We start from the raw sequence: 24,638 nt of genomic DNA on the forward strand, positions 1-24,638 counted from the left end.
AATTATATGTGCCTTTAATACATTAATGTAAACTGTTACCATTTCTGTGCACTACCAGGCAGATTACAGATCAATCAATGATAAAATTATTCATACATAACATTAACATAAGATATGACTGGCTTATTGATTTTTTCTTTTCTTTGGTTCTAGTACTCGAGTTTGCCTGTTTAGCTACACTCAGTTTCATGTAGCAATGCTGCATCCTTCCATTCCTTCAAATGTGACAAATCCATATTGTGTTTCCTTCACTTCTTAAAAAAAACCCCAAATCAAAACAAACAACCCCACCACCACCACCTATTACTGTGGTTTGCACTTAAATGGTTGTTACATGTCTTTCCAAAGGTGGCTTCACTTCAGTGGTGGAAAAAAGCACTGCTAGGACTCAGACCTTTGGAGACTTTGAGGCTAAAGGAGTTTCCATGCTTCATTTTGAGAGGTAAGGATTTCAGAGCAGTATAATGCTTCTGTGAGGATGTCACATTATATGATGTGTGACATAATGCCAAGACAAAGCACAAAAATGGAGAAAAAATACAGTGGGATGTAAGGGCATGTGAACTAGCTTTTAGTTTTTCCCTTCATACACGTGGATGCACATGAAGATAAGCTAAATTCAGTCCAACATTCACAGATTTGTGTTGGATGATTGGAAAGCAGTCCAGAAAGGGTTATGCTTTATAGTGGTGTTTCTTAAGTCATTTTGGCCTGCCTTCTTCCAGGAGAGTGCAAAATGCAGGCTGATGCCCCTGCAAATGCCATGCCAATGCTTGGCTGATGCTATGGGCCACATGAGTACCTGCCTGTTTTCAGGTATAGGCAAACTAATGCTTGGTTAGTGACCGATGGGTCAGTGGCCCTTTGCAACACTGAATCCTCCTGGAATTGAATGAACTCACTAACAAAACCTCTAATTAGCTTCAAAAGGATCAACAACTGACCTGGAAGAGCATCTTTCTGCACTAGAAGAAAGTTAACGATCTTGAAAGCAAACGCATCCAGCTGCACTTGGATTCACAGTAGAGGCAGCAGCATTTGCAGGTGGTTCAACCGCCTGCCTGAGTCTCGGAGTGCATTCCCACTGCGCTGGGGCATTTGATGTCAGTATTTAAAGGAGGCTGCTGCAACGTCATCTAACAAATACTAGCTTATACCTGACATTGTTCCCAGGTAATAAATCGCACTTTATAGATAAAGCTAAATGCTCTTTAGTACCATGTGCCTCTTTAGTTACTGAAGTGCTGCACTGTGTTTGATGGGCCTATGGAATAATGCAAATCAACAGCCTAATTAACATCCCTTCTGTTAAGTCTGCAAGAACATCTCTTCAAAGACTGTTAGTGTCAGTGACACTTAACAAGTGTTAGACAGGATCAACATGCTTCCTTGAGGGACATGATTGACTTTGAAACTACCGGCTCAGTCACTGCCAAGAAAGGTTTAAGAAAGCAAGATAGTTACTTTGACTTCCGTGAGGGAAAGCAGCATCAGAGAAAGGAAGAATGCAGGATGGACCGCAGCAATGTTCCTCCTTTCCAGCACAGTACTTTTCAAGCAAGGAAAAGTAATACAGCTCAGGATTGCTCTGCTGTGCAAAAAACCTGTGCCTGTAATGTGTCTGTGTTTTCTGGAATTAAAGAAAGCCCAGCTGAAGATTCCATGGTAGGAGTCCCTGACTCTGCTATATGGGGAAGCACACAAAGCCAAACTGAGCTTCTGCTAGAGCTAACATGTCTTCCTCACCTGATGAAAGAAAAGGAGGAAACTTATCAGTGACCCTATCTGCTAGTTAACTCCTCACTCTATTAATAGCACATACTTTCATTTCACAGGAAGAAGGGAAAACTGTTGGAGCTGTCCTCTCAAAAATCCCCACATTTTCTTCAGTGAAAGTATGAGATGGAGGCAATTTCAGCCAGCTCTGCATCTGTTTACAAGTTACCACTCCCTCAGAATGATCTTTCAGAAAAAAATGCACATTTCTCCGCAGAGAGTGATGCCTGAGTCCCACTATCTATCTATCTGATCTATCAGTTACCATTGACATCAGGGATACCAGCAGAGATCTATTAAGCTTCCAGAAGATAGTATTTCTTCTAATCCAAACAAATCAGTCCACCCTCAAACTTCTTTGCTGGTGGTCTGGAGCTCTGCAGCAGACTCCTGCCAGAGAACAGTTACAACCTCCAAACATTCCTCAGGAAAGTTCTGAGCTTTTAGTGTAGGTCAGCACCTCATAATATCCTTCAAATACCCTTCACACTTGGATCTATTACGCTGTTCCTGCTCACTTGTCCATAAGAAGTTAAATTCATACAAAACAACAGACATTACTAGAAAAGTTCATTCTAGCTGCACAGAGATTACAGCCAGTCTTTCCTTCTTCTGGCATCTCACAGTGCAATTAATTACACTGGATGTGGACTGTGCTAATAACATTTTCTATGCTTCAGTGTCCTCTTGGGAAGTTCCTAAGTTTTGAATTTGAAGTAATGTTTATAGGTTAAATTCAAATATGAATTTGTAAAATAGAGGGTGGTTAACTTGCTTTGTACTAACTACTTTTGTAGACTTTTGGTGGAAGATGCCGTGGATATGAACATCGAGAGAGGCATTTTTAGTAAATGAATTAACTGGATGTAACAGGAGAAATTTAAGAAAGACTTATTTTTAAAGAAGAACAGAACTTTCTTTTTTTAACACCTAACAGTGAAAGCTATTAGAAATCATGGAAGTGTTCCCTACAGAGCGTTAGGAATCTGCTTTGTCTCTGGATGTTTGAAAATAGACTTGGGACTCTGACATGTGTCAGTCAGGTTCCCCCCAGCCTGTGTTAAGATATGACTAGTCTTCTGATTACAACGCCTGCAAAATATGAAGGCTCATAGTGAAACCAGTCTTCACATTACAGGATTTCAGATGGTTTGACATCAGTAGTAAGAAAATACATCCAGGTTTATCCCTGCAATGTAAGAAAAAGACTTCAGATATCAAAGAGCTTGTACATCTCAAAGGAGAGGACTACACTTTGTCATCAGTAAGAGAAAGGGAACATGTGTGGTTCAATGAGCTCTTTAAGCAAGAGAAATCATGTTGTTTAATCAGGATTAAATGAAGACATAGGGTTAAGGGGAGAATTCAGAAAAATCCCCCATTGATAGGATGAAGGCATCATATGCAAGGTATAAATCTCATTGATAAAGATGCAACCATAAAGCACAATATAGCAACAAGAACAAAGATGAGTTGCAGAACTGCCTCCTAAGTGTGGCTACCTGAATTTTTAAAATGCTGTCTTCTGTGATGGATGATAGTAATGCTGACGTAGCCTGGGATAGCCAGAGAACAGGAAAAGTAATGCAGAAGTAAGGCCTGGAAATCATCAGCTAATGCAGATAGAGCCTTACTCAGCTGTTTGTTTGCAAGACATTATGTACTCCCAAAGGCATACGTAGAGAAATATTGCATCTTTACTGGTGGCAAACCCAAACCAAAACCACATCTGTATCAATTCACAGGTCAGGTCATCAATTCAGGATGCAAATGCATACTGAGCAGCAGATGTTAGCAACTATAATCTTTGCTATGTCCAATAAATAAAACCAAAAACCTCAAAATGGCCGATTTACTGTTTTGAAATGTGCAGCTTAAGATGGAAAAATGCTTACAGCTGACTAAGAACTGAAATAACAGGTGGATGAGCACTGGAGACAGGCTCACAGCAGGCTTAGCAGGTACCTGAATTTGATGAAGCACGTGAACCAGGCAGGCTGGCACTAGCAGCCACCCAGCAATCAGAAATACAGGCAAAAGTTAAGGATCCAAAAAGTGGCAAAATGGTAAAAGGCAATCAAATCACAGAAGATGTGCTGAAAGTCCTTGACACCTTTCCGGAGATACCAAAGAGCTGGCCAAAACGTCTTGAGAAAAACAGGGCCCTTCTCTCCCATAGACACACTAAAAGCCTTAGAAGCAATTTTAACTACAGCAATGGGGAAGCTTTTCCACGGTGTGAGTTTACAGAGCAAGGCGGTGCATATAATGCTTAAATAAATTATCCTACAGGAGTCAGAAAGGAAGAGGGTTATTGAAAAATGAAAAAGAAAAAAAGAAGTTAGCCTAAAATTAAAATGCACTTAACCTATTAGCCCTGAGTTTGAGATGCTTTCTGCCACAACGAATAATAGAATATAAAAATAATTGCTTATTTATATAGCGTTTCTAGCCCTAAGGCATATGGAGCTCTTTGCAAATGCTGATATGAATTGTCTAAAACTACTTTGCCTGATAAAACATATTAATCTCTGGAGAGGAGGGGAACAGCACAACACATTCAGCCTAGCTGTGCAAAGGTCTCGTTAGGAGCTATGCAGTTGAAACAGAAGGGAAGTGAGTGGATAGTAAATTGCTATCCATAATAGAATTTATTCAGGTACCAAAATTAGTTTAAAACCCTGTTTTGTTTATCCCTCTGGAATGAATGGAGAGAGTCCTAAAGGTCTTGGAATCAGATTCAATATGTCAGCATGTGTTATGAGGGATGTATGTATTTAGCTAAATGTAATTGTTTAAGTTGCATTCAATTATTTAAGTGATATGTTTTCAATAGGTCTGGACTTTGCCATGTGACAGGAGGCGATGTCGGGCAGTCCAGCTACTGGGAGTGCAGTGCTATGGCCAGCAGTGCTCCTCTCTGGGCAATGGGTACCAGCTCCTGGTGCAACAGGCAACGGACTCCTAATTACAGCTGGAAGGCAGATAATTACACGCATCTTTGTCCATCTCATCGCACCATTCCCAGTACCAGCTATTCAGCCTGTCCTGTATTCCCAAAACAGGACACATTGCCATTGAGAATCTCAGCTAAATATCATTACATGAGAGAGAATTCATTTTTCAGCAGGAACTTTCCACTTTTGGTGTATAAACCTGAATAAATATCTAGCACCTTATCATTGATTCAGGAAGCAGAGCTGGGATTAAATTAGGCAGTCCAATAATGGTGCTCAGTATTGGTACGGACTCAAGTGAAATCAGATTAGAGCTTTTCCGAACAGATAATGTCCTGCTTTTTCATCAAGGCCTCCAAAACAATTAAAATTGTCATTCAAATCACTTTGTATACAACAGGAGCTGCTTGCTTTTACTGTCAGGAGACCTAGAAGGATGAAAAAGTAGACATGTGGAAATCCAGCCCATCTTTACTGAGCGAGTCCCACCAGACAGATGATGTTCCTGCTTTCATCATGCACTCCCTTGCTTTTTCCCTGCACTATCTTGCAGGAGAGAGGAAAGGAAACTTTGAGGAAAGCTGCAGATGCTGGACAGGAGGGAAGCGGATGGGGGAATGGCAGTAGGTGCTGAGGCTTTGCAGCAAGGGTGGTGTTTCTGAAACCCTTGGGAGAGCACAGTCAGAGCTCGCCCAGGCTCCGTGTGGCAATCGTGTTCCAGGCCAGTGATTGCAAAATCCTGGGGACACACTGTTCATTATGCAAACTGGCTGCGCAAAGCAGAGAGTAATAAGAAACAGTCATGCATGTCAGAGACCAGGGAGGTTTAATTGGAAAAGACAACAATTACTGTAAGTTACTTAAAGTTTCCATTTGAATCAGAGAGACAGTGAAGTGAAACCCAACAATAATTGCACAGAGAAGAAATGTTGACCTGCAGCAGGACTAGTCATCCTTGTGGCTTCTTCCCCTCTTCTGCTTTTCCTAACGGCACCCTTCCTTCCAGCACCGTCCTCCAACAGCACCGGAGGGGCTGCCATCAGCCGGATCACCGCAAACTTCTCTAAACCAGATTGCTTTCCATTTTTCATAAACAATAAACAAAGTAAGAGAGGCTTTGCAGAGAGTAACAGGCTAAGCCAGGGGTTTGGTTACGTAGGTTTTGCTGGTGATAATATGCAAAGGCTGAGCAGGACGCAGGGTGGTGTGGGCAGGCAGGCAGCTCCGGGGGTTGTTGGACTGAGCCCAGCCTCCCTGGAAGGCCCACAGAGTACAAAATCCCCACTGTTTCCTGCAGAAAAGGCTCTCCCAGAAACCTCTCCAAATTATATGGGTCATACTGCAAATGGGGAGGTACTGAACCAGGGGTTGGGCATTCCCTAGGGAGATATAAACCAGGGCAACATCAGCAAAAGTAAATCTCAGACCAGAAAGAAAGCCTTAACTGGGATCTTGCCCCACCAGAATACATCAGTTGCCTTCATTACCCAAAGCACAAGTCATGCAATTAAAAATAGACAAAAATCAGTTGGTTGCTTCTAAGCTCAAGGTGCCCGTCAGTGCCTTGGCTTCCCTACCAGAAACAAACTGATGCAGAAGAGAAGTTCTGATCTTGAATCTTGTATTAGGCCAAATAACAAAAAGGGGTTTGTCTTAGCTCTAATCTCTTTTTCCAGTATACAGACATATTGAAAGAGATTACCTCACTAAAATTGAAGGAAACTGTGGTATTTTAAAACCCTAATCCCCTCTTTCCTCTGTAAGAAATAAGATAAATATCTTGATTTCACTCGGTACAATTACAAGAAGCTTTTCTCTTATCAAAAGTTCTCAGTTTCCTCTGGTAAGGCATTTTTTGAGCTGTGTACCAGGCTTCAGCAGTGTCCTGATTATTGGCAAGACAAGCGGGTTTTGGGTGAAGGAAGGTACCAGCCTCCTCTGACACAAGGTGCAGCGCAGATGCCAGCATCAGCTTACCCGAGGGCTGGAGTCCCTGTGGGAGCTGGTTTGTACTGGGACAGGTGGTTTGCTTTGGCGGTGGGTTTCACAGGACTTGCCTGGCAGGTGGGACTGGTGTGCAGGCAGCAAGGAGCAGGGAAGGGGCGATGCGCACACACGCTGCCCGCACAGCCCAACGTGGTGCCGGCAGCGCTTCATCATCCCAGGCAGCTGGTGTGATGCCGAAATGGGGGGGTGGGGGGGATTGGAGCCAAGGTCACCCCATGCCTTTTTCCTAGACTTTAACCTTTTTGCAGAAGGATTTTGAAGTGTCAAAAGAAAAAAAATCTTAAAACTGTTCAGCTTTTAAATTTCGCACAGATCCCTAGGAAAGAAAAAGCAGGGAAGGGGTGGGAGGAGACACTTTACCTCAGACTTCACAGATGACAGCTGAGAGAAAAGAAATTAGTGTCTCGACTTCCTACCCTGGGGATAACCTAACCTCGACAAAAAGCCTATTGCATGTACAAATACAAAGAAAGGCTTTAGCGATAACTTTAGAAAACACCCACAATAAAAACATAAGTCCGCCCCCACGCAAGCTGGAGGTACGCTGCGTGCGGCAATGCTGGTGGTTGCTTCAGGCATGCTTTGCCTTCCCAAAACCACGACAGGGGCAGAGCAGGGGCTCTACCTTAGGCAGTAAGCACAGCTTCGGAGAGGCTCCCAGCTACCTTGTCTTGCCATAAGCTCCCACCCCAGCCCCAGCTTTTCCGGCTTCAATTAATGGTGCAAATCCTGCTCTTTATTTTCCAGACCGTGCTGGAGTCTTCCTTCCTCTTTGGCAGATCTTGGCCTTTGGGATTCTTTTTTCTGATGTTTGGATGTTAAATGCTGTGGGAAGCAGCTGGTACCCGTGATCGCGGCGCTGCCTGCCCGGCGGTGTTTGTGCAGAGGGAGCCCAAAGGCAACACCATGCCAAACAGCCCGGCAGCTCCCAGAGCTCCTGCTCCAGTCGTCTCGGGGTGAGGTGACGGTACAACAGACAAAGCCTGGAGATGTGTCTGTGTCACTGTCAAGTAAAAGGGGCCAAAACCTCTGCTGGCACCGGCTCCTGTTTATGCACAGCTGCAAGCGCGTGTGCATTTTTCACTAGCTGAAGCAATCAGCCGGGCTGTAGCACTGGCCTTGGCTCTCTACCCTTTCTCCCCAGTTTTCCTTTTTAACCCTTGCACTTCAACGGTGAGGGGAAAGCTGCTGGAGAAGAGCTGAGAAGGCCGAGTGGTCCAGGGCTTGGCAGTGGGAGCATCAGTGGAAGGTGAGCGCAGGTGACCGGTGTGGGGAAGTGGCCGGGAAGGGAAGGGAAGGGAAGGGAAGGGGCTCCTACTGCAGCTTCCCACCAACTCGGCTGTGGCTGCGGCTGCTTTTTCCTCCACACTTTCCCGTGTACGCTGCCGTGCTGGAAGTATGTCCTGGCCATTGCAAATGCTTTTGCCCAGGGTGGATTCAGCCTCCGTGGGCAGCACATCAGCTGCCTGGAGGAGCTTGGTGTGCCACCAGCTGCCACAAGGCGCCCTGTGCAGCCAGCTATTTGTGGAAGGCAGGAGATACAGAAATACATGTGTATCTTCCTTCAGATGAGGGAGAGGGGAGAGGAAGGACAAGACAGTTGTGCAGACGATGATGTCCCATCTTTTAGCCTGTAGGTTGGTTGATGCTGCACAGAACAGCACATGGCCAAGCCCTTTGCCATGTGTGCAACTCTCCGTTTTTATGGTGTTAACTTCTGCTGTTGTGGAACATCTAAATTCCCAGACCCGAGGGCTTCTCTACTCTTGCATCCTGCATAGCAGAGTGTATAATCTCACCCTGCACTTCCTGACTCAGCCCCTATCTCCTGTTTGAGCTATCATGTACCTCCCGATATTTATAGCACACTCTCTGCTGCTCATGATCCTTCACAACTCCCAGTCACAGTATTTGTGAATGTTACACTAGAAGGCTGTTACTGTGGAGAAGACTGATGCCAAGTTATAAAATCATGCCAGGGAAGTTGGAACATAAATTTGATTGTAAATATTGGCAAAGCTTCATAAAAAATTACAAGAAAGCTCCTCCAAGAAATTACAAAACTCTTTTTTTAGTTGTTATTGAATCTAATGATCTCTATACTTTTACAGAAAACATTTTCAGGTTTGCAGCTAATGTGATTTCAGTGAAAACCAAATTATCTCTTGACTAAGATTAACAACATTAGCAAAGGGGAAGACCTGATAAGTGCTATATTCTAATTCCCCAATCCGAGCCTTTTCCCTGGTACAAGATTGTCCCCTGGTACTATTTTTAACTACTTTGTCCAGTTTAGCTTTGAATGGCAGAATGAGATGAGATGTATGTAGTGTACATGCCACCACATACCCACTCTGAAGAAGAAACTGGGAAATAAGAGCAAAGGCAGAAAAAAAATGTATTTAGCAAAGTAACAGAGGTTATTTCAAGGTCACTGAGAGCCCTCATGGCTGAGCCAAACACAAACCAATACACTTATGCTGCCTCTGCCAATACTTGAGGGACAGAGGTGGAAGTTGTTTTCTCCTTTCTTGCACTCATCACCCCCACCAGGCTGCGATAAAACTCTGGCTACTTACAAAGCCACACACGGCTGAGAGCTGACGGGCTTAGGCTGTGGTCCAGCCTGCCAGCTCAGTGCTGCTTGGTGTCCCCAGCTGCCACCCCTGTCCCTCGCTTTTCCTAGACACAGCTGCTGGGGGCTCAGGCTGCCTTTCCCCTCTGAAATTGTGTGGCACCTGGCAAAACGGTGAATTTTCTCCTGGCTGGGTGCCCTCAGCGCTAGTACAACAACGCAGTGGATTGAAAGCAAAAGGGTTGAGGACATCCCTGCCCTGGAGACCAGGTCACTCAACCAGCAGAGACCGTTGGCATCACCCAGTATGTCCTGAACAAAACAGGCTGCAGGTCTTCCCTGAACTCACTCTTGTTTTATCTTCCAATACCTGTTCTTGAATGAGAGAGGTTATTACAAAGAAAGCCAATCTTCAATTTTTGAGTGGTTGTATTGGGTTTGCGTGGCAAGGTTTTGGTAGCGGGGGGGGGGGGGGTGGGGGGGGTGGGGGCGGTTACAGGGGTGGCTTCTGTGAGAAGCTGCTAGAAGTTTCCCCCATGTCTGACAGAGCCAACACCAGCCGTCTCCAAGACAGACCCGCTGCTGGCCAAGGCCGGGCCAACCAGAGACAGTGGTAGCGCCTCTGGGATAACAGCTTTAAGAAGGGAATAAAAAGTTGCCGGGGCACAGAAATTGCAGCCAGAGAGGGGAGTGAGAACATGTAAGAGAAACAACCCTGCAGACCCCCAGGTCAGTGCAGAAGGAGAGGGAGGAGATGCTCCAGGTGCTGGAGCAGAGATTCCCCTGCAGCCCGTGGGGAAGCCCCTGGTGAGGCAGGCTGTCCCCCTGCAGCCCAGGGAGCTCCACGGTGGAGCAGATCTCCACCTGCAGCCCATGGAGAACCCCACGCCTGAGCAGGTGGGTTCCCGAAGGAGGCTGTGACCCCGTGGGAAGCCCATGCTGGAGAAAGCTCCTGGCGGGACCTGCACATCTGTGGAGATAGGAACCCACGGAGCAGGTCTTCTGGCAGGACTTGTGACCCCATGGGAGACCCACGCTGGAGCAGTCTGTGCCTGAAGGACTGCACCCCGTGGAAGGGACCCACGCTGGAGCAGTTCGTGAAGAACTGCAGCCTATGGGGAGGACCCACATTGGAGCAGTTCATGGAGAACTGTCTCCCTTGTGAGGGACCCCACGCTGGGGCAGAGGAAGAGTGTGAGGAGTCCTGCCCCTGAAGAGGAAGGAGCAGCAGAGACAACGTGTGGTGAATTGACTGTGACCCCCATTCCCCATCCCCCTGTGCTGCTGGGGGGGGTTGGTAGAGAATCCAGGAGTGAAGTTGTGCCCGGGAAGAAGGGATGGGTGGAGGGAAGGTGCTTTGAGATTTGGGTTTATTTCTCATTACCCTACTCTGGTTAATTGGTAATAAATTGAGTTAATTTTCCCCAAGTTGAATCTGTTTTGCCTGTGACAGTACTTGGTGAGTGATCTCTCCTGTCCTTATCTTGACCCACGAGCCCTTTGTTATATTTTTCTCTCCCCTGTCCAGCTGAGGGGGGGAGTGATAGAATGGCTTTGGGGGGCACGTGGCATGCAGCTGGGGTCAACCCACCACAGTGGTAGAAAACTGCATATGATAATCTGTTGTCATGGCTTACAATTTTCACTGTTAAAAATGAACACTGTGTTTCTAAAGCAATTTTGTGCACTTTAAACTTCCAGGTCTTCCCCTTGCTACACATCTGTGCATTAGACTTCTGTACCCAAGCAGACACTGATCTCTCTGCCTTCTCTAGTACAAGATAAATAGTTTATGTGCCAGGACTATTTTGTTACAGCCTCCTTTTGGAACTTTTAATCACCCTTCTTTTTTTCCAGCCTCCTCCCAGAGCGCGGTACCCCTCTGCCAGCCCTGCCTGCGCTGGGTACGCGAGCAGCACTGGCTCTGTGTCTGCGGGAACGGCCCCTTCACCCTTCAGGCTCAGTATCAAGCAGGAGCTGATGTCCAGCACCGAAGCCTGTTTCATGCTGGCCGTTTATTAGATTAGCCTGTGGTCTGTGTTCAGTACGCCAAGAGGCACAGCCATAAAGGCCATGTTTCTGTAACTCTGTGGAAACATTTTGCTTGTGCTCAGTTAATCAAGTAATTCAGAGAGCAGAGTAGCCCTGTGCTGCTCGCTCTTATTACTGTTAGTCCTCTAATATTGTGCTATCTGCATATGTTATCAGCAATTATTTGTTTTTCTCCAGAGAGGAGATTAAAAGTAAACAGCTTATGGCCAAGACCTGTTCCTTTAGAGTCCTGACTAGAAATACATCCACTAGAAGATGGTAATTTTATTATAATTTACAAACTATGGGGGTGATCTAGTTAATACGTGCCATGCTGATGTAGGTACCCAGTCAAATGTGTCATACTTCCTGCAAATTGCAACCTCATAAAATAAAATTATTTTGGAGCATTGAGAGCTACTTTTTATAATCTCATGTTTACCAGTGGTACAAACATTACTCTGTCTTTTCAGATTTTTTATATGATATTCTAGATCAAACGCTATCACTTAAGGACCATGTTCTTCCTTCCTATTTATCTGTGGGTGCAATTTTGTGCCAAACCTGGATCCTGGGAATGAGGCAGAGGCAACCTCAGGATACCAAGCTGCTGATACAGAGGGTTACAATCCTGAAAAGCCCACGTACCAGCCAGCAGGTAATACTGCACTGCAGCCGCTGCCCAAAGGGGAACAGTGAGGTAGGAAGCACAGGGACCCAACCCGTGAGGTCTTTTGGGAAACGGGGACAATTTCTGTTTCTCTCCACGTTCCCTGATTGATGCAAAATCAGCAGGGTGGGAGAGAAAGCTGCACTTTACGTAGGCGGGGTGGTCAGGTATCAGCAAGACCTGAAGCAGTTCAGCTCTGCTTCTGGTTTCCACAAAGGTCAGAATAAAGGCAAAAGTGGGGCTTTGTGTGGTCCTGAGGCAGTTTCCTGCTATCACAGTTATGCCATATAATGAGATAATTTTTGTACATTCATCAAGCTTCAGCTTGTTAAAAATTGGACATTTTCCCCCACTAGTCTTAGGAAGAGGTTGTTTTCAAACCATCACTGCCATGATGGTTGGCAACTTTCATCTAATTCCATGCTTAAATTTATTCCTGGCCACTTTATATCCATTTGTTCTTGTGACAGCATTATTCCTTAGTTTAAATAACTCTTCTCCCTTCCCAGTCTTCACCCCCCTGATGACAGCAATCAGATCCCATCTCAGCCTCCATTTTGCTAGATGAAACAAGCCAGCTGTACTCGGGCTGTGGTACGGAGCTGTGCGGTGCCGCTTCTGCCGGCACAGGGAACTGATACTTGAACTGAAATTACTGGAGTGGAAAACACACCTTGAGCCATCTCTGGTTGCACTGCCCAAAGGGCTCAGCCCTGGGGCTGTGCCAAAATGAAGGAAATGCTCTTTGTCACCTCTGAAGTCACGATTTTAAAATGTTTTGGTTGATATACTATTTCACGCCTTGGCATGGAGAGCTCTCACGAGGTTTCTCCCCTTGGCACGGCTCTGTACCAGGTGGAATGAGCAGCCTCCAGACTGATGCATGGAGCTACCCGCTCAATACCCTTCCAGCAGCACTCATGCATCATGGGGCACGCTTTTGGCCCTGCCTAATGCTGTGCTTGCAGACTGGTAATGGGGAAAGTGTACGACGGTAAGTGTACGGAAAGCACTGCCTGACAGCACCAAGGATGTCAGCATTGCTTATCCAGGCACCTGAACCTGATGAAAAATGACAGTACTGCAATTAAAGTCAAGTCCACCAAGATTTATGTCTATTACACGAAAAATTTCATTAGCTTCTCTTGTGCCTCTTGCGAAGCACTGGAGTGTCCCTAAGGACAGAGCCCTCCCAGGTGCAGAAGAGGACGTTCCTTCAGGTCCTCCAGGCACCACAGAGCAATGCGATAATGTGCCTGCAAGGTACAGTCAGCTGAGGGTGGCTGCTCACAGTCCTGCTAAACAGAGTAATTTAATCACAGGAGCATGACGGTTTGCATGCAAACATGATGTTTGCATCTATTTGCTATGATGAAGCAAAATAAATCCCTACCACCAGGGACAAGAATCAAAATCCCAGCCCAAAGATATGCAAAGATATTAGCTGCACCCTAGCAGTATTTCATAAGCTTCTCTGAAAACAAAAATTATTTGTGTCTCTCAACAGGAAGTTTCTGCTAAAGTCCTGTCAAAAAGAGAAGAAAAGCAAAATTTGCAGGGCATGGAGATGTCAGGGGGATGTCATCATTTGTTGTGTTTCTCAATCTTCTGCTCAGAAATGTCCTAAAAAGAGCTTAGTGGGAATGTGCTTTATCAGCACATTCACAAAGGGGTGAAGTTCTTGCCTATTGGTCCCATTAATAAGAAGACTGCTGGAGAAATTACAACACACGTCCTAAAGCTTAGTAGCCTGTAATTGCTCCAAATCTCACAAGCACAGCAAAATATACACTGCTTACACTGTGCCTCCAAAATGACCTGTGGAAATCCAGTGTGAAACAGCGAGCAATGAGGCAATGAAGGAAAGAGCAGACCAAGTCTGAATGATCCGTCTTGGGGCCAATGACTTTGTAGTGAAGATGATAACATATGTCAAAGCTGGGATCCATCTTGTAGGATCATTAAAATTCCCAGGCAGCTTCTGCCAGTCAGTCAGAAATTTTAACCCTAATGGTCTGATTTTGCTCTAAACAACTGCATAGCTTCGGGCAGTAGTATTCTGCCACTGGAATTCTTTTCCAACTGATACTTTAGTGATAAGAAAAAATCACAGAAAATCTACAGAAAAATCTGTTCAGTTTGTGTAAAGGGGAAAAAACCCCTTTGAGAAGGTAACTCATGTTGCAGTTAGTGCTAAAATACATAACCCCCTCCAACTTTAAATCAAAGACCTGCATCCTTTGTGTTTAAAAACTGAGTCACAGTGAAGATTCACTTCTACATCAATTCGAAATTTGGTCAAACCAAGCTAGAATAGCACGTTTGTAATTGATGTTTTTTATTCCCTTGCTAGGTTGTTTTGTGCACCCAGGTGCCTACCTGCCGCTTGCCTATTCCTTCTTAAGAGCAAAAGCAAAAAAAAACACCTTTCAGAAACTCTGGGAGAACCAATAAATATTGGATTTTACCCTTTTAGCTAATTTGGTGGAGCCTCCAGGCAGCCTAGCAGAGTGAACGAGGAATGCAAATAGCTGGCTTTGAAGCTGAGAGCACTCCTGAGACCCTGAGTTTGAACCCAAACCATAATCTTTCACCTGTGGGACAGCTGCAGATCAGAGCCTTTTGCGAGTTTATCCAAGCAAAGTCGTGCATCTACTGAAATGTCTCATTTTCTTTCATTTTTTGCTTTTTTTCTTTTTTTTTTCTAAAGCAGCACTGAAGCCCTTCCTTGCCTAGCCCGGCTGGTTGCTGCTGCAGCCTGGAGCTGAATTCCTGGTTCTCGCTGCAGCCCTTGCGCACCATCCTCTTTCCAACATCCCAAACACAGCAGGGCGTAACACCTCCCTGATAACAGCCTGCAAACATCTCCCTTCCAGAAATAACTTCCCTCTGGTTTACATAATTAGTTGTTCCTGCAAATGTGTTCACATGTGTGAGAGAGAAAGAGAGAAAACAGAGGGGAGACAGATATTCAGCATCACGTAGCAGCAGCAGACCTGGGCTCAGATTCCTCTCTACTGCTACTGATACAGTTTTTAGGGACTTCAGCAGGGAGGGCTGAGATATTGTCCTGGCTGTGCCTGACCTGTCCCCTCCATGCTCACTGCCGCGGTCCCTCCTTCCTCCAAAAGACCTCTGCTGGTGCCAGCGGCCACTGCTCTGTCCCACGGGAAAATGCGGTAACGAAGGCACGCGTCCCCCCAGTCTGAGGCTCAATGCACCTTCGCCGACGAAGCACGCATGCAGGGAGAGCTTTCGGCTTGCCAAACGCCAAGGGGTGGTTCTGCCTCGGTAGAGCTGCAGAAAAGGCAGGTGAGCAGGGGACTGGCCAGAACATCAGCCGGAGGCTTGGCTGGGCTGGGGTGGGAAAGCCCCACTGCTGGTGCCAGCCCAGGACTGCTGCTGCTGCTGCTGCGGACCTGCCGGGGCTTTCCGACCCCTGGCAGCGAGCGTGTTATTCTGCCTCAGGAAGCTCTGCGGTCTCTGCGACTGTCTTAGTGCCTAAGGGAGGATAAGAGATAAGAGGAACAGGAGGAGGCAGAGCAGGAGGAGATACTTTACTTGTAAACCCAGGTCCTTGAGAGACACCTGCTAGCTCCGTCAGAAAGCAGCTCTGAGTGACTAGCCGCTGTGTTTTCTGAGTCAAGCCACAACTGCAGTCCACGAAATCCCACCATCACAGGCAGGATGGGATTGCCGCTCCATCCATGCACTATGAACGCAAATGAAATGACCCATGCCAGGCACTGAGCCTGCTGCGTGATTCAGGCCATACAAACTACCTGGGTGCGTGGGGAAGCCGGAGCACTATTTAACCCATCTTGTGAAGCCATTTCTGAGCCCAGGAGCTTGGAAACAGCTGGAGGATTTGTAACACCACAGACACCAAATGTGCCCATTCCCCCGAAGGCAACTCTGCAGAAGGAGGCTGTGAGTGGTGGTACAGGGACACCTGTCCAGCCAGGGTGTGACATGTGAGGAGGTCACTGGGCACTGATGGAGTTAAATGACCTTGTGAAATTAAGGCTGTCGAGAAGGCATGGTCATTCAAAATCATCTTTGAAAATACACAAATTACTTTGCTTCCACAGCAGTAGGCATCCTGATGGGTATTTGCTGCAGGCAGCACCCAAGCTGCTGCTCAGGGTGTCGGGGACATGTCAGGGTGTCGGGGACACCCCAGGAGCAAGGGGAGATGGGGCTCTGAGCTGGCAGCCTTGCAAAGCCAGGAGGGTTTCAGGATGGCTGGTTGTTTTTGTGAAAAGCTACCTCGTAAACAGAGGGGGAAAGTCTCTTTAACTTATTCACTGTTTTAAAACTGCATATAGTCATGCAATGCCATCAGCCCACCCATTCCGCCTGTACGTATTGGCCTCTAGCCCAAAGGCTCCTCTGCTCCTGGCCTGGAAAAGGCAAGGAGAAAGGCAGAGCTCCTACCTTTGCCTTTACGGACTGGAAGTGGCAATACAAAGCTAAACGCAGGTGCAAATTCGCCCTCAAGCCCCAACCCTCCCGCCAATCCCGCATGTCAGCCCCCTGCAACAGGAGGCTCTGGCTGCATGGAGCAGGGGCAGTGGGTGCATGGAGCACCCGTGGAGCTCCCCTTGCTGCGCAGATGCCGCCAGAGCTGCGACGGGTCTCCCCCCAAATTCCAGCAGAGGTTTCACAGTATGCATGTGCTAGGAGGGGCTTCCAGCTCCGAGCTGGGGCGGCTCTGCGGGAGGGCTGCGTAGGGGACTAAGCCGAGGGGCAGGACCACCCTGTGCAGTGCCACTGGGGAAGCATCGCTGGTAGGCACACATCATCTCTTCCTTCGCTCCACAGCAGCTCTGACCTCGTCCCTGCAACCAGGGTGGACTTATTTGTATTCCAACAGATCTGTAAGCCGTGGAGTTGCTAAACTACTAAAAACCGGAGACCCGAGTCGCTGCATTGCCTGTTCCAACAGCAGAAAGGAAGCACTGGGCTCACTGCAGTTCAGGACACTTACTGGCACAATTACTCATGTTCCCTATAGGGACCAATAAGACTCCACAGCAATGCTCTGGTGTTGAGTGCTGGCTGCACGCAATGATTTAGTGCACACTTCTCCCAGCGTTTTGTGCAACTTCAGAGTGCTGACATGAGTGTGGGCTGATTGGGTTATTTATTTAATTTTGTATTTATGAAGACAATGAACTTAGAGCCCCCAAGGTGCGTGCTTTTTTTCACTTTGTTTCTTTTGGCTCTTCTAAAAGAAAACTAAGGATGTGTTTTGCTTTGGAGAAATAAAATTGGCATCGGCCCTGTCTGAGAAGACCTCTCTACGATGGAAAATGAGTAAATAAACCACTCACTATAGCTTTCCCTGAAGAGACTAATACACTGTACTATGCTGAACAGTGCACTTCTGAGAGAAAATAGGGAATACACCAAAGTGACCTCCTTGACCCAAATGTTCCGGAGTTTGTCTACTCTGATCATTGCTCAAATATATTTTACCCAAAGTCAACTTCTTTGCTGTGGCAAAATTTCAGAACTTGTTTTATCCAAGAATTCAAGCAATGCTGATCTGGGTTCTCATCCACTTGTGCAGTACAAGAGTTTAATGATTCATGAAGGCATGAGTTTGTTGGTTTGTGTTGAATAAATATCTATGCATGACAAAAGATAGGCAAGCAATATGTTTAAAGGGGAAGACAGCATTTTTCAGATGATTATGGCATTTTGCTTTCAGTTTCACGGCTCACAGAACTCCTGAACACATGCTACAGCCATCCAGAAACCCGTATCTATTGCAGTTAATTATTGTACTAATTTTTACCATACGTTAGTTGAGTGCTCATTGTAAATTCTCCTATCCACTCATTATTCAGAATGATTCCCAAGTCCTTTCAATGAATGATATTCCAAACCATAGGTTATTAGAACTGTGAATTGCAAATATTTATAATGAATTACACAACTTGTACTGCAGCCAGAGAAACAAACCTTTGTATATGACATGTGAGTTGCAATATCAGCCATTGAAAAATGAGTAGGGCGTGAATTTCGGATTGTAGCCACACCTGCAGATTTCAATTCACCATTTGCATGTGTCCTGCCTGAATTTTCCAGTTGATGGTACACATCAGAATTGAAACAGGTGAATATCCAGGGGTAAAAAAAGGAGTTCTGGCAATTCCTACACTTGCAGAAAGCAAACTTGGAAAACAGGCAAATCAAAGTTTTCTTTCAAAGCTGAATATTTAATTCTAATACTCTTTCCCATCATACACATAGATCCAGCTCTAACCAAATCTTATCTCCTGGCTGTTCATGACATCTTCAAAACACGTTTTGCACCACATCTTACCCCACCCAAGGAATGGGTGTCTCTCACACCAGCTGATGGAGAGTTCAAGAACAAAATAGGTGGCAGGAAATCCTTTCCCCATCTTCTGGTTCATAATTCAGAGATAAAGTGGGGTGGTTGCCAGGGGATTAAGCAAGCTGTGGTCACCCTCACATCATGGTCAAGCCACTGTGCAGTCTGCTCCCTTGCCCCATAGCCATTGTAGTTTCCCAAAAAGTCTCTCCCTACCTGGGTCACCCAGAGCACCACAGTCTTCACAGTTCACTTGAAAAATAAATTTTTAAAAAAGAAGGAATGAGAACTATCTCCCAAGTGGTCTCAGTCTGTGTGTGGTGAGGGCGTCTGTCTCTTCTCACTGCCGTGTTTTATTGCACTCTGTTCCTTCTTCTTCTTTTTTTCCCATTCCTAATATAAATGTGAAAAATCCCAAAATGGGAATGTCAGAACATTTTGACACTAAAGTTATCGAAAGAAAAAAAGAAATGCCTTCCGTCCCTGGAAGGCACTCTCACAGCTCAGATGCATCCAAGAGCATGAGCCTGAACTTTCAGTGACAAACATATTTTTGCACTTGCAAATGCACCTGTGAAATGATTGTGAGCAATGACAGAATGGTTTGGACAGGTAGAGCTGAAGGAAAGTTCAGATATTCTCAAGACTGGAAGTGGAGACGAGTTAGTGGAGACGAGTTAGAAATCCCTGACCTACTGTCAACCACTCCTGACTCCCTCTGAGCCTCAATGACTCACGTCAGCTTAACACATAGTTGCAAACCTGCGGGTTTTGGGGAAGGAGCTCTGCCCTAGATCAGCACAAGGTCTGTCCTTCTCTTCACTGATCTCCCTGTCAGGGTACAAAAAGCAGCTGTAAAATCCCACTTGCACAACTTCCCCATTTACAGAAGCTCTTGGTCAGGAAGAAACAACTTTGAGGTTGGAAAAGAAATGCCAGGTCTAGCCCCGGAGCTTCTCAGCTGGGTTGGTATGAAGCCAACCCACACAGGAAGCTTTCAATATTTCAGCTGCTGGGCACAAACCCCTTGTATTTCCATGCTAGTAAAGCAAATGTATGTCATACCTTGAGAGAATCTGCCTCACTGAATTTCTCTTCCATTCATGCCGAGTCCAACCTTTTTTGCATTTAAGAGAGAAGCACTGGAGAAATGCAAATTCCTCAAGTGAGGTTAACTGTCCAAAGACTACAGTTAGTCAGTTTTCCTTTAATCCCCACACCTCTACCATCTGCACCAGGGAAAGAAGTCACGCTTTTCTCATCGGTTACAAAGCTGAGGAAAACAATTGCTCTGGGAAGTGCTGATGTGCAGAACCACATCCCTCTGGCACGCGGAGGGAGGAGGGGATGCGGCAGCAGGAATCGAGTGCCTTCTGTGGAGCTGGAGTGATATGGAAGGGCGGGAGATAACCTGACTTGCGCTTGTAGCACGTTGTAGAGAGGCAATGTGCTCTTACCCATAAAAGTACTCATAAAAGCTGGAAGTGGACAAGATGCCCTGTGCAGGTTTGGTTCTTATGGGGCCTTTTGCAATGGTTGCCACATCTAGATTGACAGGACTGTTAATACATTTCCATGGATAACTTGTATGGGGGAGCAGAGTGGTACAAGTGGGATGGTGAAACTGGAAATGAGGAAGCCCTGATCTCAACTCCATGGTGGGATCCACCATTTACTGCAGCCCACCAGAGCCTCCCTAGTTGGCTGAGGTGGCCGAGACCATGGCGACCTCTAGCTTTGAAGCAGAGGTGACTCTTCACATTTGCTTTGGCTATCGCAGGGACATCGATATGTTTAAAAAGAGTCTCAAAATGAGGAGTTTGTCAGCTCGGGGCCACTCAGCACAGAATGAAGGAAACCCCCAGCAGCTCAGCCCTCCTGGAGGTGTGCAGAGCCTCCCCGGCCGCTCGCTCTCTTGGGAGCCCGTCTCCACTGCCCAGCATCCCCAAGGCAGTGCTGGCCTGAGCCTGCCTGTCCCACAGGGCACAGGCAGGATGATGAGGTCTCACAGCAAGATAACTTAGTTCAAAAGCGGTGAGACAGCTTGGAGACATGAGGAGGCACCGGCATTGCCATCTGCAATGCTTGGAGGTCAAACATCAGTGCAGACTGAAGGAATTCACCTTCTGGGCTGATGGGCTCCCTGCCCTCCACATCTCAAACCCACACAGAAGAGAGGCTCCCTGTCTTGTCTCTGCCTTGTATACTTAACAAAAGGTATCTTGTTGCTGTGCTTACTAGTCAAAATAGATGCCTCTCTCTCTTTCTTTGTGTTCAGGCCACCGGGCTGGCCCCGTGGTGAGAGCACGGAGCCGTCCCAGTTAAGCAGGGATGGGAGTGAGCCCTCCCTCCCTTTCTCCCCACGCAGGGACGCCTTTCCAGCGTTCGCCCCCACAGCTCCCCAGCCAGAGGTACTGCCTCGCTCGCTGCGGGATGGCACAATGCGTCCAGTAACAGCTGATCTCTCAACCCTTCTAACCGCAGCAGAGGAGCATCTGGCTTGTCCCCAGGAGCACAGCTCTGACAGAAATACAGGCTGAGTATGGCATGCATGGCTCTGGAACCATAGCCCCCAAACAGGTTTTAATCAGCAGAAGATAAATACGTTGTAATGTCCTTCATGACTTAAAAAACTTGAGAGGTCTGTCTCAAGGCTGTGACAAGCCCTGCCCCATCTTCCATCCATTATACGGCTCAGGACTCTTTCCAAAACTTCAGAGATCATTGCAGAAGGGAGCTCAGGGCAAACTAGCAGATCAGACTCAGCTGGGAAGTGCTCAGTATCTGATTTAGTCTCCAGATGAATTCGGCTCTGAACACAAATATGGTTACCAAGTCCTCATCTGCATGTGAAGAGCCATGAATCCATCTACCAAAGGAACCAGATCTCCTCTAGACAGTTGCATAGAAACACCTATAGGGTTTTTTTTTTCATAGATTGCAGTTTGTTCTGATATTATGGGAGATAATTGTTCTTCCCTGCCTTCCTCCTGTGCTTTGCCTCCCACCTCTCTGCTCGGTGAGGAGAAGACCACAGAGGGTGCCTCATACCACCGAGAGCCCTCCGAATCCCTCTGCAGCCCCGCAGTGCACAGCCCACACACTCTGTCTTGCAATGAACACATTGTGGTACTCAGTGAAGGATGGGGGGTGTGAGGTTCGAATTCACCGGGACCCCAAACTGCCAACCAGCAGGACTATGTCCTGCAGCCTGTGTGAGGCACACTCAGCTCCCAGGGCGCCTGCAGAGCTGGGTGCTGCTGACCTTGCACACTGGCAGGCTTTGACTGGGTTACAGTAAAAGGCGGACACCCCATCATTTTCTGAGCTGCTAAAACACAACCGCAAGTGTCTCTCCCCCCAGAGACCCATTGAAGTGCCCCAGCAGGGTCAAGACATTTGGGGAAGTTCATCCTTTCCCTTTCATTAGTCCAGCAGACGCAGCAGTGGCTGGTGGGGCTACAAAGGCAGAAGCTGAGAAGGGGCAATGGGCGTCATGATCCCTTTGCTAGAGAAGACAGAGTAGGCAGCCTCCTTCAAGGTGCTCCCCGTGGGGTCAAGCTGTTCCCCTCAGACCAAACAACAGGGCTTGCCAAAATGCACACGTGACTTCTGCGCCCTCCCAACTCTTTCCTGAACACACTTCTGGAGAAACTGAGCATGCCAACACTTCTCTGTTACCTACAAACCCTCTTTTTTTGAGCACCCTAAGGATTTCTGGATGCTTCTCTTGCCTCCTCCCTTTTTAAACAGTTAATCCATCAGATATTTCAAATGCAAAGCGAAACCAATCCTTTACGAAAACTCTGGAGAAGCAGTCTTTCTAGTGACTCCAGGCATTTTGCAGCATCCGAGAAACACTCACCTTAGTACATGAGTCGATCCATTTATTGTGGTGGTGGAACAGGGGACCGTCTGCCCCAAGATGGAAGGCCTTCGGTATCGCTCATCACCACAGCACAGGATGATGAGGAAGGCACGTCTGAAAGACTTGTTCAGGAAGGCGTAGAGGAAAGGGTTCAACCCTGAATTGATGTAGCCCAGCCACAGGAAAGCCGTCCACAGCTTTCCCGGCACCGTGTAGTTTATGAAAGGGTCCACTATGTTTGTGATAAAGAAGGGAGCCCAGCACAGGCAGAAGCACCCCATGATGATGCACAGGGTCTTGGCAGCTTTGGTCTCAGTCTTCATGCGGTGGGTGCTGTGCTGGTCCGGGTGGTGCTGCCGGCCGTCGGTGGGGGCCCCCGCGCGCTGCAGCACCCGGATCTGTCGGGCGTGCTCCCTGGCCGTGACATAGATGCGGTAGTAGGCCAGCACCATCAGGAGGAAGGGAATGTAAAAGGCCACCACGGAGCAGGTAATGGCGTATGGCTTGTTGACCATGAAGATGCAGTAAGTGGAGTTGGAAGCCTTGTTGAACTGCCTTTGCTGAATCTGGGGCAGGGGGAGGAAGGACAAGGACAAAGAAGGAAAGAAGCTCAGCACCGCTCCTCCGACAGCAGCAGTCTGTTTGCCAGGACACCTCACCACCGCTTTCCAGTTCTCTCTCCTCCCTCTCCTCTCCCACCCGCGGTACCTGCCTTGCCCACCGCTGCCTCTCCCGCCTGTGCTCACACCGTGGGCTCTCAGGCCCTGCTGGTCCCCAGGTCTGCAGGACCAGCCCGTGTTGCAGCTCCGGCTTCCTAGAGCATGCCTCAACCCGGCCAGTGAAAATCAGCCTAGGTCCCCAGTTCTGACACAGCAAAGGCGGATAGCTTCTCTTTGTGCCATGCGTTTTTTTCAGTGCTCACTGCTCTCTTCATCAGGGCGTGGGTTTGCAGCAAGGATGCACAAGTTTCACCCGGCCGAGTCCCACAGGGGTATTAGAGAAGGACCAGATGGACAGGGAAGGGACTGGGCTGCAGCATCTGGGGCCAGCTCCAGGCTGGGGGTGACACCGAGCTTCCCAGGCACTGGGGCTGTGGGCAGCAGCCCGGGCAGAAGTCTGCAGGTCAGGTTGAGTCTGTAGGCTGTGATCTAGTCAGTGACTTGTGATGGAAACAGAGCGAGCAGAGAAGAAAGGCGTCTTGCATATGAGTTTGGGGAGCAGGGGGCATAACTGGGACAGACAGGATTTCTCCGAGGCTATTCTTGCTACAAAACAATATCACTGCAGGTTCATCAGGCCCATAATTTTTGGTGTTTATTCCAACAGGAGAATAACCCCGTCTCCTATTTAAAACTACAATACCAAAATTATTTAATTGGGCATGTAGGGAAGTTTTCCTCTAAAGTAAACTATGAAGTGTTCTCACTAGGTGGTGTTTGAACCCTGCACTACCTCTCAGCATGCAGCTGCTGAAACTGGCACGGTGAACTCCAGCAAGTTACAAGGAAGGACAGGGCTTGCACTGGTGTTTAGAAAAGCTGGTGAGGACAGCTGGGTGTTGAGCCTTTTCTGAAAAGGCGGGGGCAAGAAATTAGTGGAAGAAACCAGATAGCTGACATGGTTTGTTAAATAAACAAAATGTACCTCCCTTTTCTACCAGCTGCATGTCCTAAAGATGCTTGTCTGGAAGCAATTTTGGCTTTATCACCTTGTCTAGAGGCTTGGCAGCTTGCACCTGTTATTCTCCACAAGCCAAAAAGTATTCATAGCTCCTTGACTGAGACTTGGCATAGAAGATGCCACAACTCTTTAAACAGGCTATTCTAAATAAGGTGTTTTCACAGTTTGCCATTTTTAATTCCTGCCTCTCTACATTGGAAGGAGAACAGATTTGCAGCTCTTAACATCTTGTCCTGTAGATGGGGTCCTGCAAGTGAAGCCAGACTGCAGTGGGGAAAATTGACTTGCATGGGGAAATTCCACCTTCTCCCCCATTTCAAGGCTCACACCAAGACAGGGGATATTGACGGGACTGGCCCAAAGCATCATCCCTTCTGGGGATGTCTGCGTTTCCTAGCTCTCCAAACATCGCTAGCATGGCAAGGAGGGACCCTCGGGCTGAGCTGGCAGTGGCCAGCACTTCCCTGAGAGCTGCAGAGGCCAAGGGGAACCAAGGACTACTGAGGTGCCCATCAGGAGCCAGCTGGAGCTTGGCGTGTTTTCAAAGTGCTACTCACTGAACTGATTAGTAAAATCCTCTCCCAGAGCCACCACTGTCTTTGTGACAGTCCTTCCAGGACAGAGTCATTTCAAACCCCCCTAAGGACATCCTCCAGAAATTCAGCAGCCCCTCTGCACTGATAACAAGAAGTTTCTCCCTGACCCTCTCTTGCCTTCTTTTCTCTGAA

General features: G+C 47.3%; 1 protein-coding gene across 3 annotated transcripts in view; it reads right to left on the minus strand.

Moving 5' to 3' along the window:
- HTR4 (5-hydroxytryptamine receptor 4) overlaps positions 1-24,638 on the minus strand; it is a 145,868-nt gene that overhangs the window by 37,791 nt on the left and 83,439 nt on the right. For 2 of the 3 annotated variants that reach the window (XM_049829154.1, XM_049829155.1), the window contains exon 6: positions 22,228-22,796. In XM_049829154.1, the coding sequence (XP_049685111.1) occupies positions 22,228-22,796 (569 nt within the window). Of the gene's footprint in view, positions 1-18,278; positions 18,756-22,227; positions 22,797-24,638 lie in introns of those variants that run through there. The other variant, XM_049829156.1, reaches the window with a different exon arrangement.

The sequence above is a fragment of the Accipiter gentilis genome, chromosome 26 (assembly GCF_929443795.1).
Source record: "Accipiter gentilis chromosome 26, bAccGen1.1, whole genome shotgun sequence".
NCBI classification, from domain to species: Eukaryota; Metazoa; Chordata; class Aves; order Accipitriformes; family Accipitridae; genus Astur; species Astur gentilis.